The following is a 19,024-nucleotide window of genomic DNA, read 5'->3' as shown; positions in this document are numbered from 1 at the left end:
CTTCCTTTCTATTAACTCTGGAACCCCAGTCCATGGGATGGTACCACCTCCACTCTGGGTGGGTCTATTCCTTCCCAGTCAGATCTCTTTCCGAACGTGCTTACAGATACCCCAGTCAGGCAGCTCCTAGTGATTTCAAACACAAGCCAGTTGGCAATAGAGATTAGTCCTCACAGATACTACACGACAGCCTGTTCTCTGTTGGCCGTGAGTAAAAGGAGAAGTTTTGCACCAGAGCTAGAGAAAGGGGTTCTTTGTCACTGCTTGATTGTTTTCAATTACGGATACCCCCTTAACTTAAAGACAGGTAGGTGTGTCTCCGTGCTCCTTTTACACACTGTGGAATAGCATTAATTCTTGCTCATGCGGGGAAGAAAGCCGGTGATTTTACACAACTTGTCAAGTGGATTCTGCATGCATACACATCTTAAACTAGAATTATAAATATTTTTATTACATTTATTTATGCAAGTATGATGCTGTGCATGTGGAGGTCAGAGGACAACGTGTGTGAGATGGTTCTTTCTTACAGCCTTGTGGGTCCTAGGGATTGTCACCAAGCGCCCTTATGCACGGAGCCATCTTGTTGACCCTGAGGGTTATTTTCCTAATGTTACTTAGTAGAAAATTCAGAATATGGGTACAGGGTTTGTGACTCCACTTTCTACTGCCCTGTACTATCCCTTACAACAGGGTTTCCCCGAGGAGGCTTAGACTTCCTGTTAGAGTTGATAGTTCTGTGCAGACCCTGAACGTGTGTGCATTCAAGCATCTTCACGATCTGGGCGCCCCTGTGCCTAAAGAGTAGGTCTTACAGGATGATCACGGCAGCAGACACTCGGAGGAGCTGTGAGAAGCACGTTTCTGTCTTCGCTGGGCTTGTCTTCATGCGTTAGAGACAGAGTGTCCCGGAAGGCTGCTGCTCTCTTCCTCTGCGGCTTCAGGAACAGCCAGAGAGGACAAGGCGATGGTGAGCGGGTCGGCACACGATGGCGGTGCTCACCCCCTCACCCCTGAGATGTGCAAGGAGCTCATTGCCATTGAGGAAGGGCTTGGCGCATCTCCCCGCAATGAATGGTCTTGCAGCGTTGCAGGGCTGATGCCTTTCTTCATTTTCCAAAAATCTGGATGGAAGTGGGAAGTAAACAAAACCAACTAACTTAACAGCTAACAGAGCACAAGAGCTCAGGGCTGAACCCCAAAGTACATGGTATTTTATCCATGAACACATGAGCGGTAATGGTGCGGCAGATAAACACTAACAGCTTCAGGGCCACCGAGCGTCCATGACATTGCTGGCCCTTGACTAAACTGTAGATTAGGAGGCATAGACACAGTGTCAAAGACTGTTTAGTTCTGTCCCGCTGCTGACAGGAGGAACGGCATTTGTCTAGGAAGTTGATAAGTGAGGACTGCCAATGAGCCGCAGAGTCAGTGTCATGAAGGAAGGTTCATAGCAGGAGTGCATTGGTTTGTACCCATAGTGACATTAATGCTATTTTTTCTTAAAATTATTTTACATTTATGTTTTAATTATATTATTATTATTTTCAAGACAGGGTTTCTCTGTGTAGTCCTAGCTGTTCTGGAGCTCACTAGGTGTACCAGGCTGGCTTCTGCCTGCCTCTGCCTCCCAAGAGCTGGGATTAGAAGCATTTATTATTTTTAAAATAAATATATGTGTGAGTCGGGCGGTGGTGGCGCATGCCTTTAATCCCAGCACTCGGGAGGCAGAGGCAGGCGGATCTCTGTGAGTTCGAGACCAGCCTGGTCTACAAGAGCTAGTTCCAGGACAGGCTCCAAAACCACAGAGAAACCCTGTCTCGAAAAACCACAAAAAAAAAAAATATATGTGTGACTTTGTGTGTGAGCACATGGGAGCTGGTCTCTCCTTCAACCATGTGGACCCTGGGGACTGAACTCAGGCCCCCAGGCTTGGCAGGAAGTGCCTTTACCCACTGCCAGGCCCACATTAGTGGGAATTTAAATGTCTTATACATTTATATGTTCTTACAAAGGCTACATTGAAAGTGTTATTTTTTTTAAGTGGACAAATAATAATTTTTGAGTGGATAGAAAAAGGACAGCTGCGGCTTGGTGACCAAGACAACACTCCCTAGCGTTTGAGACAATCTGGCAGGAGCTGGGAGGGAGGTAAAAGGCAGAAATCCGACTGCAGTTGCAGGGCTTGCCAGATGGCAAGAGATAACAGCCAACGTTCGATTGTGCTATAATTAATATTCGCTATCTGTCACTTCAGCAAGCTATCGTTTTACAAGACAAGTGGCGACAGAATGTTGTAATTAGATTACCCTGCGATGGGGCTTATGTTGAAACGAAAAAATGGAATGGAAAATCCTTCTTCTGTTGGAGCCTCTCGGGAGGTGGGGGTGCTGAGAAAGGCTGAACCATGAACACAGGTATGCAGGGAACCGAGTGTGCTGCTGCCTTCGGGCACCGCCTTCTTTTTATTGCCCTAACTGGGAACTATTAGGGGAGATTGATGCTATGATCTTTAAGGACAGCATTTGCTGAGCAGCACAATTACTGGGATCATGTGTAAATTCCTTAATTAATGATTTCTAAGCCCATTTAAACACATTAGAGGCTCCACTTGTCTCCCAACATCTGATTTGTTACACACTCACCCTTGTCTGGTTTGGGTCAGTGTCTGTGGTTGAAAACTGTGTCGTTCTTTTCCCTTAAGATCTACTCTCTGGGCTGCTGAGATGGCTCACTGGTTAAGACCACTGGATGTTCTACCACTGGTCTCGGGTTCAAGTCCCAGTACTCTCGTGGTGGCTCACACTGGACCTCTTCCCGCCTCCCAGGGCACTGCAGACATGTGGTGCATACACTTACATGCAGGCAAAATTGTCACAGCACAAAGGAAGCAAAAAGGATATATTCTAGGTATTTCTGTCTAGTCTAGAACTCCCATTCTCACGAGTTTTGAGCAAGTCTACTTCCCACCCCCAGTTAGTCCAACCACTGGGTTTTGCTGTCTGTTTCACTGCTGTGCTAGTTGAGCTGACACAGATACAAGCTGTGGCTTCCATGGCTGTTGAGGGAGGAATCGGCTGAACGTGCGAGCTCGCTGCGCATGGTTTCGCAAGTTCAGTGTAGCCAGTGACGGGGTGGGGGCAGGGGCTAGCTTCCATCGCTAGAACAAAAGTCAGTTTTGGAATTCTGGAGGGCGGTGTGGGGAGTGTGGGTGCAAGGCAGAGAGCGCCTCATGCTTCAAGCAGCCAAAGATAATGGGAGATGAAATGAAATCACGTTTCGTAGCATCACGCGTTGAGTAGTGAAGTCAGCTCCGCGCAGCAATTTGTTCGAAACGCTCTATGGCTCTTGCATCTCTTCAGATGTAGTGAAGGCCTTTATAAAGTGGTAAAAGGTGGATCTAAATCCCACAGCATTGCACCAACAGTGAGCTGGGAACAAGAGTTCTCACAAACCTGCATAGTTAATTCAAATCGGCAGCCAAGGGAGCAAAGCCTTAGTCACCATATTGCCATGTCCCGCTGAACACCAACAGGCTGGAACCTCCAGAGCTTGTCTCTTTGAGATGTTTCACCAGTGACATCACGGTGATTGCCACCTCCCTCAGACTACTTTAGGCCCTGCCCAGAGTCCAGGAGCTCAGACAGCAGCGAAGACAGCTGGAGTTGGGGAGAGAGAGAAGTCTACAGCAGCCTGGGTGTGTCCTGGTCCCTCTTGAGGTAACAGAAGGATTTTATACTTAGCAATCTCTCTCTCTCTCTCTCTCTCTCTCTCTCTCTCTCTCTCTCTCTCTCTCTCTCTCTCTCTCTTTCTCTGTAGTTTTCAAGTAAAAATGTTAATTGATGAGTACATTTCCCAATGGAACAGGTAATCATAATATACGGCATTTCTTAAGCTATAAAGTGAGTATCTATTCCTGTTTTTCTCTGATATGCATTTTCTCTTTTTCTAATTTTATATTGTTTCCAACATCACAGAAGAAAACCAATGTCAAGCTTCTTGTGCAGTCTTCCCCTAGTTTGTAAGGTTCATACATGGGACAACCATTTTGGCTCCTAGAGAAGTCATAAAAGGAAGCCAAAGCTCTTGGGTGGGCTCATAGAGGAGAAATAGAACAGTGGCGATTGGATAGCTGCCTAACTAACTTTCTCATTCCTCCTAAAGAGTCTGGATGTGTGTGAAGGTAAGACCCAGCCTTCAGCTGTCGTACACCTTGATAGAATTGCACCCATTGGGAGTTCATTGGATTGGTGGTTTTTTATTTCAAAAATACACAAAACAACAAATATTTAAGGCTGCCATCAAAGTACAAGAAGTAGCAAAGGTTAAGCCACAGGAAAGAGAAGTGTGTGTTCACTCAATTCAGAGAGGCTGGAAAAAAATGCAAAGAGTGCCAAAGATGCAAGATGTTAAAAAATGAATTATAAGAAACAGGAACATAGCTCTCACTTACCAAGAAACGGATGACTGTCAGAACCCCAGAAGTCCATTGCTATCATTCCCCTTCTGCCTCTGTCCCCAAGTGTGGAGCTTGTCCGTCCTCTGTTTTGAAGTTTTACAGCCCATGTCTGTGTCCCTAAGCAACACCTTTAAGCTCCCTGCTCTTGACTTTGGGTAAATGGAGTCACATTCTCTGATATTCTTGTAAACCCTCCTTTCCTCTTACCGGTATGTTGTGAGATCCACCCATCTTGCGCTGTGTAGCTCAGGTATGTCACCTATTTTCTTTACTCCATAACATTCGGACGTATGTGAATACCACAAGTCACATCCGTTCTATGGTTGGCCACCAGTTCCTTCCAGGGGCCACATTCAGGATTCCCTTGCTGTAAGCTCTTCATCTAACATGCTTCCCCCTCTCTCCCCTGCTTCTCTGAATACTCACGGACCTTCTGTTCTCCTCTGTTAACCCTCATTTTCTTCTGCTTCTTCTCTGCTCCAGGGAACTGTGCGTGAAGATTTTCACTCAGGAGTGACAGTTTACATCACGCTAGGGGTTGAAATAGGGATAAGAACGAAAAGGGGGAGGGGCTGGCAAGATGGCTCAACAGATAAAAAGCACTTGTTGCCCAGGTCGATAATGTGAGTTCAACCCCAAGTTTCCCTAAGTGGAAAGAGAGAACCAACTCTCTAAAGTTGTTCTCAGACTTCTGCATGTGTATTGTGATACACATGTGTATCTGTCCCAAATACAGACATAAAAAAATGTAATAAAAATTAGGAATTTAAAGAAAATGTCATTGGCTACATTTTAAAATCAGATCCTATAATTTATTCACTGGCATAATATAGTATGAACCTGCATATTATACTAACAAAATGTAATAAAAGTTGATTATTCTGCTAGTATCTATGCAGTTAATAATTTGGTACATTGATGATACAACAAATATAACAATTACAGGTAGTTCAGTCAGGCCAAAAGTTTGCTACAAAGTTTTGGCCCCTTGAGCTTTGATCTTTTGCAAACCTTTCCATCTAAATTTTTCCTTCCATGATAGAATTTTGCCCTACAATAATAATATCTACTTAAATTATCTAAAATACGTAAGTTCTAAATTTTGTTTGGATCATATAAACCAAGTATCAATTTCGTTACTTTACCAAAATTAATACTCTGGTTGACAGCGTTGCCTACAGGCTTGGAGTATACTTTCCTGCACGTCCAATCTGTATGCACGCTGAAGATACCATCTCGGCTTTCTGAAATGTTTACAGTCTAGGCACATCCTGAGCTTGACTAAAAATAGCTGGCACAAGCCCTTGTTGAGACAGAAATGCTCACGGGGCTAACACTTGTTCTTTGGACTGAGTACCCGCTGTGCGAGGGCCTTCTGTTGACCCCTGCAGGCTTCATGCCAGGGCAGGCTTGTGTGAAGCCATGCAGCTGTTGGAATTGCTTTATCCTTTCACCAGGGTTGGATGAAGACCTAGGGCAGTTTTAAATCAGAAGGATGATGTTATCCTACTCCTAACTGTGATCCAAAGAAAGAGCAATGCTAAGCTATATTTTTTTCTGTTTTGATGTCCCTGCTTGAAATACTCTAAATAGCAAAGTTAACATGTGTGTACAGACATGCCGAAGATGAAGAGAGAAAAATGTAATATTTTATTTCCTACCTAAAACAATGCGATTAATACAGGTTAAAAACATTGGTCTTGGGATGGCAGCAGGAAGAAAAACTAGGCTGTCTCTATACATCCATGCTTTTCAGAGAAACAGTTAACTCTCTCTCTCTCTCTTCCCTTTCTCTCTGTATGTGTGTGTGTGTGTGTATTTGAGAAATTGGTTCATATCATTGTGAAGGTTGGTAAGTCCAAAATCTTCAAGGTGAGCTGCCAGGCTGGAGCCTCAGAGAGGAGTGGCCGCTTAACTTCAAATGAAGTCTGGGGTCAGATGTTGGAGACCAGGGCATCAGCAAGGCTTAAAGTTCCTTTAAGGCTTTTTCTTTGGACTGAGAGTGGCCATCATTTCTGTGTTTTCACAGTGTCTTCCCTCTATAAGGTCTGTGTTCTAACTTCTTGTCTTTAGACACCGATCATGTTGAATTAGGACTCACTAGTAACTGATCTAGTTTGCTTCTTTTTCTGTGATAAAACACTGACCAGAAGCAATTTAAGGTGAAAGGGTATATTTTCAGCTCATAGGTATAGTCCATCTGGAAGGAAAGCCATGGCAATCACTCACGGCAGGAACTTGGAGGCAGAAACTGATGCAGAGACCATGCAGGAACACCGATAACTGACTTGCTTCCTCTGGCTTCCTCAACTACCTTTCTGTTTCATTTTTTTAAAGATTTATTTTTATTATTTAATGTTTACTTTTATTATTTTTAATTATGTGTATGTGTTTGTGTGGGGGTATGTGTACATAGGTGTAGGTGCCCAAGGAGGCCAGAGGCAGCAGATCCCACCAGAGCTAGAGTTATCGGCAGTTGAGAGTCTCCTAACATGGGAGGAATTATTTAGTTGAGATCCTTCTTCCCAGGTGACTCTAGGTTTAGATCAAGTTGATGCTGGAGCTACCCATGGCAGTGACCTCATATTAACTTAGTTACATCTTGAAGACCCTGTCTCCAAACACAGTCACATTCTTAGGTATTGGGGACTAGGGTGTCAATGTAGAAGTTTGGGGGTCAGGATGGAGCAAGTCATCACAAGCGCTCTCCTCCTCCACAACACTTCATTTTCCTCTGACGGAAGGTCCGGCAGCTTCCAGGCACGTTCCCTTATCTACCGTGTTGTCTCTCTTACTTTGTTAGGAAGCGAGGCTAAGCCGGAGGCCCTTGGTGCGCTCTCAGAAGTCTGCCTGGAGTTCTCACCCAGCAACTCAGAAGATGGAGCGGTCTACCCGGGAGCTGTTCCTCAACTTCACAGTTGTCCTGATTACCGTTCTCCTTATGTGGCTTCTTGTGAGGTCCTACCAATACTGAGGGGCCGCGCTGCACTCCTGGGAGTGACGCCTGTGTGCCCCGAGCTTCTGCTGCTGTTATTGTCATGGGATGCCACTCCTGGCACCGCAGTGTCTCTGACCCACACTCACAATGCCTGACACACCGCAGCACTAGGTCCCTTGTGTGCTTTCTAAAGATGCTGTTCTTGTGGGCTGCCAAAGGCTCGTCAGCCAGTGAGCCCTAGGCTTGTTTCCTAGCAAATGCACTATGCAGGCCACCAAGTTAAAATTAAACCGGATTCCTGATGATGCAGAGTAACAACAAGCCCCTGATCTGTGCCAACACACATCCCCCCAACCCACTGTGTCTGCCACCAAACTGACTCAAAGCTTCAGAAGACATGGACGAGAAAGTCTTTGTCAGTCCCTTGAATTCTCATGTCAATAAAGTTAAGCCACTCATGAAAACAGCTTTTAGAATTTATTTTAGCATCTGCGTGACCCTTGGCTGGGACTGAAGTGACAAATAGCACATTATTTCTAGCATTTGAGATTAGCCAAGATGCTCCAGCTGCCTAGGATCAGAAAGCAAGACAAGCCAGAGTGTCTCATTTCAAATGATCCCATTGCTTCTCAAACCTTCCCTCTGCTAATCCTACGGCCAGAGGGAGAATGAGTCCAGCCTGCTGGCGTCTTGGGGCAGAGCCCAGAGTGCCCACTAAAAGCACAGAATTCATCTGGTCTTGTGCCCTTTGCATAGCTTTCACAAGAAATGGGCTCAGGAAAGGGTGCAGTGGGGAAAGTCCTTACTTTGTAAGCTCAAGGGCCCGAGTGCAGACCCTCAGTAGCCATATGAAAACGCAGGACAGTGGTGCTAGCTTGTAATTGTAGTGATGGCGAGGTAGAAGGCAGAACAGCCCAGAGAGATCCTGGAAACTTCCGGGCAGGCTAGTCTAGCCTACTTGACAAAGTTCCACACCACGAGGGGTTCTTTAGTGAAAGATGGGGGGCACCTGAGGTGTGATGCCTGAGGTTGCTCTCTAACCTTCATGTGTATGTGCACAGATGCTCATGTACATACCTGCATATGTGAGTACCCCCAAACATGCACACAAACAAATGCACACTCACATTCAAAACACAGCACACATGTGAACATGCATACATATATACATATGCACATGTCTGCCAAAAAGGAACAGGGAATAAATATTCTACTCCCATTGCTATGCCTATCTGTGAGTACATATTTAGAATAGTTAACCCCCGAGCAAAGCTAGAGCACAAATCATGCCCCTCCGAATCGCATGATCCAATTTGGTTCTTGTCCTTGTACAAATAGAGCTGGACACAAGGACAGTTTCAAGGAGGGGGAATGGAAAATACACATTAACATACATGTTCACAAGACAAACATAGCGTGTTGCTAGTAATCCCTTTCTAGATGGACAGACCACATCTGTTATTTGTGCCAATTTTGTTGTAACCACAGGCAAGGAGACGTTAACCCTCCTGCTTCATGATGCCCTCCAGAAGCTGTTCCTTGCTGAGAATCTATCTGAACTATCGTGACAACCCTCCCTACACAGCACCCTGCTTCTCATCCCCGTCTGCATTCAAAGAAAACCAATAAAGCAGGGAAGATCTTTCAAGCTATTGACACAGGGTCCTTTCCAGACCAATTAAATAGAAGTCTTAGTGGTGCAGCCTAAGCACCTGAGTTAAAACAACAAACACAACCCGAACAGAAAGCACAGCATCATCCGGACGACCTTAGAGTGCAGCCGAAGGTGAGAGTTGAAAGCCACCCAACTGCGCTCAGACGGGCATGTGGGAGTTGTTTCTTGAAAGATGGATTCCAGATGATCCTAATGCATGAAGGCTTTAAGAACTAATATGCATACTGGGCGATGGTGGCGCACACCTTTAATCCCAGCACTAGGGAGGTAGAGGCAGGCAGACCTCTGTGAGTTCAAGGCCTGGTCTACAGAGTGAGTCCCAGGGAAGCTAGGGCTACACAGAGAAGAAACCTTGCCTCGAAAAACAAACCAAACCAAACTAACCAACCAAACAAACAAACAAAAATTACTACGCTTTGAGAGATTCCCAACAAAACATGGTCCCTGACACCCTGGCTCTAATTTTGGAATTAGCTCACACACGTGTGTGTGTGTCTTTAAAGAGTTAGCGTGTGGCACACATTCTCAGAGGTCTGGAGGGCCCTTGGCAGATGGTTAGCAGAATGTCCTTTACTTGCAGAACACTTCCGAGGGTCTACTGCTGTTTGAGCAGGTATGTGTGTGGTGGGACAGGCAGGAACAGGCCCAGGAGTGACACATACACCCTTCAGACATCGGATCCCAGACTTGTTTGCTGAAGCCTGGGTCCTGGTGCCACACAGGGTGCTTATGACAGGGAGCACTTGGTGAGTCCACGCATGCTAGGCCTGTCCGAGGTTCTATGTTTGTATCACACCACGAGCAGCCATGGAAACTGAAGCTCGGAGACCTCACTCGGGGCTGGTGCTGAAGCTACAGGCAGAAGTCAAAGACAACAGGATCACCTTAATCTTTGCTGGAGACCTTCAAACCATTTAGTGATGCTTCAAGTTTTATCCTCGTGTTCCTTAGCATTCTGGCTTGATTAGATAAAGCTAACATTGCAAACCTCTGTATGGTTTCTCTTACTGATCACCACCCTCTCTATGTCCCTAACTACTAATATCAGGGACGTACAGGAAGATTCCTAAGTGTACAGGACTGGGTTTCAGGACACGTCATGAATCACCTTCCCAGGGAAAGGGACATTTCCTAACTATCAAGTGTGGAGCTAGGAAAGACATCTAGTACCTTCCACATGGAGGAGTCTTAGTCATTAGAGCTAAATTCCCACCTCACTTATAAGTCTCTTTTTATATGTGACTTTTCTTGGTCCCTTGGGCACTCTGAACATCATAATACCTTTTGCTGACCCTCCAGTGTTTGTCCTAGGCCCTCAAAATGGGTGGCTATCCCAAACATGATCCTTGCTCTCCTCTAGAATAGAGAGAACTGATTTCTAGATGCTGACTAAAGTTTCTGCCCATCTGAACTCATTCTAACATCTTCCTTTTTTGGCTTGTCCATTCATTCATTCATTCATTCACTCATTCACATACCTATTTTGCAACTGTTATGTGTTGAGCATCATACTAACTTTTGGAGATAACATGGCTAATAAAAACAGGTAAGCCCATCCTCGTGGAGCTTAGTGGAGGAAGACAGGTGCATTAGTGGGCAGTTGGAATGCTGTAATTGTTATTAGGCAGGAGAATGATCGTATGGAGGGGATTCTGGGCAACAGGAACACCAAAAAAAAAAAAAAAAAAAAACCAAACAGACAACATGGCAAATTCTGGAAATGGAAAAGATCTGCTGATCTTACTACTGGCAGAACTCAGAATCTGACCACATCTCTTTTCCTACCAAGTTGAATTATCCCTGGTATCCTCTCATCCACAGGAAAGGACCTTTTGCCACCAACAGTTGTTAGAACCATGTCTGTTTTACATAGAGCGGAGACTCTGACATTGAACTGCCTGTCCATATTTAGTAACAGCAGGCAGACAACGCTCTTCACTCACAAGTTCACTGATCGAGCAGTTCTCTGTGGTAAGATGTTCTCCTCTTCCTGTTCTAAATCCTGGGATGCCAAGACCTCTCAACTTTACCCAGAGTTGGGTTTCTCACTTTATAATGCCAAGCAACCATGTGAACTAAAAAAAAGAAAGACATCTTGTAGTGTTGGTTAGATTTTGCTTCTGGTGTTTAATTTCTTTTTTTATTTTTCAAGACAGGGTTTCTCTATGTAGCTCTGGTTGTCCTGGAACTAGCATTGTAAACCAGGCTGGCCTTGAACTCATAGAGATTGACCTGTCTCTGCCTCCCAAATTCTGGGATTAAAGGCGAGCATCACCGTTACTTGGCTTACTTCTAGTATATTCAATTCTCACACTAAATTGTGTATGCTTGAACCATCTCGTTTTTTTTTTATCTACTGAAATTGTTCGAGATTGTGAAGGAGCAGAACAGACAGAATGAATATTACAAAAGGCATATGTTGGGTTGGCGTACATGACCCAGTCTGGGTTGTCCAACATGGCTGTCTGTGCACCAGAGAGGCAAAGAACCCAGTGGCTGCACAGTTCACCAAACTAGATGCCTTGGCAGTCTCAATTTGGTGTTGAAGGCCTGGAGATTCCTGAAGCACCTCTTCTGTGTTAGAAGACTGGTCAAGCTGGGCTCCAGGACCGGCAAAGGCTGACAACAGCAGAGTAGATGCCCTTACCAGCAAGGAGCAGAGGGGGCAAAGAAACAGCACTGCTTGCCCTTCACCCATCCCTATGTCTGGGCCAACTCTGGAAGATGAAGCCTATTCTGTGGGAGAGTCCTCACGCTCAGCTAATTCTTCCAGGAAATATCCTCACAGCCCCTCCCAGAGGTGTGTCTTTTATTTGATCTAAACCCAATCAAGTTGACAATCAAGATTAACACCAACTTACTCTCTTATATTGAAATAAATACTCAAACTGGGCATAATGGCATGCATCCTGTGCTGGATAGTTTTTGTCTCAACTTGAACCAAGTTAAAGTCATCTGGGAAGAGGGAACCTCAGTTAAGGTTAAACTCCATAAGATCGGACTGTAGGCAAGTCTGTAGGGCATTTCTTAGGTATTGATGGGGGAAGGCCCAGGCTGTTGCGGGTGGTTCCATCCCTGGGCTGGTGGTCCTGGGTGCTGTAAGAAAGCAGACTGAGTGAGCCCTGATGATCAAGCCACTAAGCAGCTCCCCTCTGTGGTTTCTACATCAGCTCCTGACTCCAGGTTCCTGTACTGTTTGAGCTCCTGTCCTCATTGCTTCAGATGATGAACTGTTACATGGAACTGTGAGTGAAATAAATCCTTTCCTCCCCAAGTTGTCTTTGATCATGATGTTTTCTCTTTCTTCAAGGCAATAGAAAGACACATCTAGAATCCCAGGACCAGGGAGGTTGAGGCAGTAGGATTATGAGTTCAAGGCCATCTCAGGCTATATATATATTTTTTTTCTGTCTCAAATAAACAAACAAACAAGAAAACAAACAATCCCCTCAAACCCAAAACAGGAACAACACGCACTTGTATTCACACCTGACAACTTCAGCACTGTCTCTGCGCCCCAATTCTTCTCAATGGGGCTCTGGTACAAAGCATTCAGATAAATTGGTGTCCCAGCCCACAACTCTAAGAAGACCCCAAGATACCGGAACACAAACCTCTATCTGGTTTTGCTTCCCTCACACAGAATACAAGAAGTGGCCAGAAGACAGTGGCGCCTGCTCAGTTCTCTTACTGAATTTGGGGCCCCCAGTCTAGAAGGCAGCCCATAGGGCAACAGTCTGCCCTTTTAAAGCTCATTAGCTCCTATCACCCCACTATTCCTTTCGCATCACTGGAATATACAGCTCCTTGAGCCGCTTGAGTCCATGGTCTGTGCCTTACCTATATGACACCCTAAAGCCTTCCTCAGCAGGGACATGTGTCTATCCCTACCCACAATCCTGTCCTGAATGCCCAGGGAACCCCCATAAAGCAGTCAAGGGCAAAAGTGAGCTACTTCTGCTCTTTGTTTTCTTCTGATGATGACCACTGTTCTAGGCGTTTGATCATTTTTTGTTCCAGAATTATCATTACCACCATCATCATTTTGTACAGACGGCCTTTCTTAGTGGATCCCTGGCCACCCATGGTCTATCTTTCGGTTGCCTGCTTTATCTGCTTCTCCTCAGCTCTCGTTTGCACTACTTCTGGCTATTTGTAGTTTCAAGTGTGTCCTCTGTCTCCTCTCGCCACGACCTTGCAGAGCTGTCATATGGTCTGAATGTCCCAGTGTTTTCCTGGCGCACCCCTGCTCACTTGCTAAGAATGCCATTAAGTGTTAGTGCCTCCTGGAAACTGTCCCCAGATAATTCCTTTCTCTCCGGGCCTCCTGCCCACATTCTCATAGCACTTAGCACATTGTGCTGGTTTGTTTGTGTCTCTCCCGTGTGTGCTTCTCTGTGCAGACACCCTACAATGCTTAATTTTAGTGCCTAGTGGTCCAGCATCATCACCGGCCCAGTATCTACTGAAAGCATTATGACTTCCTGGACAGATAGTAAAAGTTTTGGGGTACACAGGCAATGTTTCTATGACTAAATACATGGTCTGTGCTCACTACCACACTTTTTAGAAGTAGGAATGTGGGGAAAAAACTGGTCTAGTTCTAAAAGTTCTACTACATGAATAAGCAAACTAAATTAAAAAAAAACTTCATCCAGTTGAAAGAATCTTCTCAAAGGCTGTTAGCTCCCTCATGAAATATTCAAGGTGCTTGCTGCTTTTGATCTTTCCCTACCACCACCCCGAACAAGTTGACAGTGTTTATGAATTACTCATCAAAGCCTGATGTGTTGAGCATATTTTCAAGTTCATCTACCAACATGAGAAATTTTCATTATTTAAGCCGTGTGTAGCTGGGGTCAAACTTCATGGACCTCTTCGCTGGATGCCTACTGTGTGTTAAGAGCTCTTGTTGGGGGAGCGGCTGGAGAGATGACTCAGCAGAGGACCCAGGTTCAATTCCCAGCACCCCCATGGCAGTTCAGAACTGCCTGTAGCTCAAATTCCAGGGATTCTGACACCCCCACACCAATGCTCTTAAAATAAAATAAATTATTTAAAAAAACTCTCATGGGTTCTTTTTCATTTAATCATTTTTTATCATGTGAAATATTTGTTTTTTATTTGAATTTTATTCATTTAGAATTTTTTTTAAGACAGGGTTTCACTATAGAGCTCAAGTTGGCTTCAAACTCACAATCCCCTGCCTCAGTTTCCTTATTCTGGGATTACTACATCCAGCTTGCTTTGTAGCTAGAAAATTTTATTTATTTATTTATTTGAGACACCGCATTGTCTAGACTGGTCTCTGGACTCAAGGAATCATCTCATCTGAACCTCAGAATTACACAGATGCACAATACTGGGTCCCTAGAGTTAATGAAGCATTTATCTTGGCTCTTATCTCAAAGTTGAGGAGATGAATGCTCAGAAAAGATATGTACTTAACTCTAAAAACCAGAATATAAAAGCAAATTTAGTTCTATCCAGTTCTGAGACCAAGTAGTCACACCTCTTTCCAATCATGGCTGTTAGGCAGTGAGAGATTAGCAGATTTAGAAGTTATTGAGGATGGGCCCCTCCCTTACAATGAAGGAGAGGGAGAGAGAGCGTGAGGGAGAAGGGAGACCCCAGTAACTAACCATCAAGGCAGTCCCTCACACCATTAGGGGCATGGTTCAGAGTTAACGTTGGTTTCTTCACTGCGGTCTGCTAGTCTCAAAGGTATCACCATGAGCGGGCTCTCCAGGCAAACATTTTCTTGTGCTGCTCAGCCACACAGCACGTGCAATTTGTATAGTTTTCCGTTTCCCGAGAACAGAGCCCTAGAACCACATCCTTTACGTGGGTGGTAGATGATAAGAGAAAGTGCTGGTGGCTGGTCAGCCGTTGCCAGGGTCGTCGTCAGCTGTGGGGATTAAGCAGAGACGACAGCTCCATCTCGAGGATTAGCTGGTACACACTCGCTGGGATTCGTCACGTGGGAATGCTCATCTCTACTCACTAGATCATTAAAAACAATGCTCTGGGGAAAACAGCATCTCTGGATTCGCGGACAGCATTCGGCTTACCAATAGGTACCCCTCACCCAAGCTCTGACTTCCGTGGGCTTTACTGTCCTTAGCTATAAAAACAGAAGGGAAGAGAGCTCGGTTGGCGAGGGACTTGTGTTGCCAACAGGAAGAACCTGACTCCGATTCCACATACGGAAGCTAGGAGTGGTCATGCGGGCTTGTAACCTCAGCGCTGGGAGGCAGACCCCTAGGCGCTAACACTCTGGAATACCGTGGCCAAATCGCGTAAAATAAAACAAGGCAGTAACAGATAGGCCTATGATAAGGAGTCTATTAGCATTCCTTCCTTGAAGGGAATGGGGTATCACCAGAGCCATATCTGAGATGCCACCTACTATGTGCAACCCAGTTGCACACTGTGGTTCTGGAGTCTGGTTCTATATTTTATAGGCTGTAGAAGGTTGACAAGGGGTAAAGGAAGGACCCAGTGATGTGGGTTTTGTTAATTGTCATCTATCCTGGGTTGGGGCTTTTATGGTGATGTAGCTATTACTATCTAAGAGTCCTGATAGGATTTGTTTTCTCTGCCAATTAAAGAGTTAAAAGGTAGGGAAAGCCTCGAATTTGATAGTTAGCAGCAGGGAAATATTGAACACGATATACGGCAGAGCACAGAATCAACAGTGGAAGAAAGGCTTTTGCTGAGGGAGAGGAAAACACACATACAGTAGCCCCCACAAGCAGAGGGGGGACTTGGGAGGCCCCAAATCCAGTCTCTTCTGTTTTCTCAAGTCTCTGAAGAAGTTCCCTCCCCTAATTTAGGTTGATCTGTTTGAAGACAGGGTGGCCGACTGGTCCACAACTACTGTGTAATACGCCCTGATCCAGTCTTCAAATCCAAGTGAGTCCATTAGCAAGAGGCCTATTGGCTGGAGAATAAGCCCATGCGCCTTTGTTTTAAGATGCCACGCTTTCGTCTCGGGTCAGGAGAGTGAGGAAGAAGCTGGCTATCTTGGAATTCCAGTCTTTATTACCTCCTCACTGTCCCTCTCCCTGCCTGCTGACCAGGGAGTCTGAATCAACTCCTTACAACTAACTGCCTTGTGTCAGCCGTGCTCCTGGAAGCAACCGCCATCAAACTCATTGCTCCCCCAGGCTGGACTTGGTGGGGGTCCTTTCTTTGGTCCACCGCGATTAGACACTGTTTTCATCTCCGCAGGAGAAACCCCCACTACAGGTAGGTGCTGGTTCTGCTGCTGTGCAGCTTCAGTGCTATTTTAGGAAAGACGATAATGAAACACTTCGGCAGGAGTTGATGATTTCTTTAAACGGAGGAAAGAGGTGGGTTGCAGTTTCCTTTGCTCTGAAGAGGGTAACAGTTCTCACAGACACAGGGGCTTATGTGAATACAGCATCGCGACTCTTTGCTCAGCCGCAGACTGTTGCACCCGCCCCAGCCCCACGGGACAGGACGGACTCTCCAAGACTGGGGTCTGGATGGCCGCGTCCTTCTTAAAACCGCTTCCTGAATGATCCTTTCACCCCCTAAGGTTTGAGGACGGTTATTTTCAGCACCCTGACACACCATCCCTTAGGACTTGCGTTTCTAATTATTATCCTGGGTGCAGTCAGCTGTTGGCCTGAGATGTTTGCACATGACATCTTTGTCTGAGGGACCACAGATTTTTTTTTAAAATCCCATCCCCATGAACTACAAATTTATGTTCTTATCTTTCCCACCTCTCTCTGTATCCTCAACTTTGCTTCCTAGTGAGTCCCACACAGGCTTTCTGGTGCTGTGGAGGGGAAGGAGAGCAGAGAGAGCCATTCCGACCAGCACAGGGAAGAAAGCAGGGGCAGAGAAAAAGAATGGACGCCCCCACCCCAACCAGGACCGAGCGACAGAGCATGTGTGAGGAAAAGTCGGCGCTATGCGAATATGGGAGGAGGGCGATCTGCAAACGACCTATAAAGAGCTACATGCAGTCTTGGATCTTCCTCCAGCCTCTCTTCCACCCTTGGAAGGGCCTTTCTCCCTTAATAAATTATTTCTTTTGCTGCTATCCACTCATCTCTGTACAAACCTTTGTTGAGGGACTCAAGTGTCTGGAAATGCCCACGGGTGCCCTCCAGACTCCACTTACAGCAGGTTCTAGCTCAAACAAGCTCGCGCCATCGAGCCAGAAAACTCTGACTGTGTCTATAGATGTGATTAGTAAAATGTGGGCTGGAGAGATAACTTGTGGGTATGAGGACTCGACTTCTGGTCCCCAGCACTGATGTAAAAGCTGAACATGGCAGGCAGGACCTACAGCCCAGTACTCGGGAGCCGTGGCAGAGGTAGACAGATCCCAGAGCCTTGCTGGTCAGCCATCAAACTGAGTTGGTTTAGCGAGAGATTCTGTTTCAAGGAGTTCGGGTGGAGGGAAACCAAGGAAGACAGGTCCCATTGGACTCTGGCCTCCACATGTTCCTCATGGGGATATGCACCCGCTCATACATTAAAAAAGTTAATGCATTTTTTTTAAAAAAGATTTATTTAGTACACTGCCAATAGAGCATCGGGGGTGACAGCAGCAGAGAACCTCCTGCCAAAAGAGAAACCTTAAAACCTAAGGTTATGCAATGCCTTAGCCTCTATGAAAGGCATGTTTCGACACATTCTCAGAGAGCACGAAGGAACTGTCACTCAGATTTTAAAAGCGCTGGGAACATCAAGCTTGAATAGATCTTCCCACACTGCTCTCCCTCTCTGATCGACCTCTGCATTTTGTTTCTTCTCGTTTCACTACTACAAGGTTTGAGGAAGGCACAGTCATGCTCTGGGGTGAAACGCTGGTTCCCACTCCTGTGAGCCATCGAGGGTTCCTGACCTCCCCCAACCTTCTTCCTGACAGCCAGATTAGACCCGAGGAGAAAGAAACAGCACAGAACAGCCTTCTCTTTCGAACTCGGTGTTTTAAAATTCAGAACTGTGCCATTTTCACACGGAGCAAGCGAGACGAAAATGCGTTTCCTTTAGCAGTGCGCATGGAGTCTGCACCACGTGACTGTGGTCTGGAGCAGTGCGCATGGAGTCTGCACCACGTGACTGTGGTCTGGAGCACTGCGCATGGAGTCTGCACCACGTGACTGTGGTCTGGAGCAGTGCCTACATGGAGTCTGCACCACGTGACTGTGGTCTGGAGCAGTGCCTACATGGAGTCTGCACCACGTGACTGTGGTCTGGAGCAGTGCCTACAAGCTTCAGCCAGTCTTGTGACCCAGATCCGAATGTCAGTTGTCAATCCCCTCCCACCCCCGCTTCGCATACGTTTTATATATTTTTTGATGCAGCCTTGGAAAGGTCCTGGAGAAAAAAAAGCTAGGCTACTTTAATGGTCAATGGTGACGACATATATAGGGATTCCCACCACACATTCGGCCAGGCCCCGGCCAATCTGTCTTCATAATGGCAAACTCTTAGCGAGTCAGAGGATTCCTGGCAGTGTCAGAAACTTCACCATTAAAGCTAGTCTTATCTTGACTTTGTCCCCTTTGAACCTTCCGTTCATCCAGAATTATAAGGCCTTCTAATACCTTGCAATCCGTTTTCAGATTTCTCTTTGGGGGCTGGGAATGTAGCTCAGCCGGTAGAGTGCTTGCTTAGCAGGAATGGAACCCAGCACTGTATAAACTAGGTGTGGTTGCCCCAGTAATCCCAGGACACAGGAGGCGGAGGCAAGGGAATCAGACGTTCAAAGAAAAACAATAGCAACAACAATAACAAACCCACCAAAGAGAGGAGAGGTGGCTTCTCTGTGAATGGAAGAGCTATGGTTGGAAGCCAGTGACAAAGAGAGCTCTTTCCTGTAAACCATTTCTCCCACCCTAGCCCACGCTATCTGTGTGACAGGAGTCTCGTTCAGAACACAGAGCAACAGAAAAGGGGGAGG

General features: G+C 45.9%; 1 protein-coding gene across 1 annotated transcript; it reads left to right on the top strand.

Annotated features, from left to right (window-relative positions):
* Nucleotides 1–3,643: 3,643 nt before the first annotated feature.
* Nucleotides 3,644–7,864, top strand: Sln (sarcolipin). Its single transcript, XM_075967791.1, has 2 exons — nt 3,644–3,722; nt 7,266–7,864. Exon 2 carries the CDS (start codon nt 7,341–7,343, stop codon nt 7,434–7,436), a length of 96 nt encoding a protein of 31 aa, XP_075823906.1. The 5' UTR covers nt 3,644–3,722; nt 7,266–7,340; the 3' UTR covers nt 7,437–7,864.
* The last annotated feature ends 11,160 nt before the right edge of the window (nt 7,865–19,024 follow it).

Source organism: Microtus pennsylvanicus, chromosome 3, assembly GCF_037038515.1.
Source record: "Microtus pennsylvanicus isolate mMicPen1 chromosome 3, mMicPen1.hap1, whole genome shotgun sequence".
Classification (NCBI taxonomy): domain Eukaryota; kingdom Metazoa; phylum Chordata; class Mammalia; order Rodentia; family Cricetidae; genus Microtus; species Microtus pennsylvanicus.
This window is presented reverse-complemented; position numbering and strand designations above follow the sequence as displayed.

What these genes read in the sequence shown, in the direction of transcription:
- Sln (XM_075967791.1), top strand. Translation starts at nt 7,341, where the DNA reads ATGGAGCGGTCTACCCGGGAGCTGTTCCTCAACTTCACAGTTGTCCTG.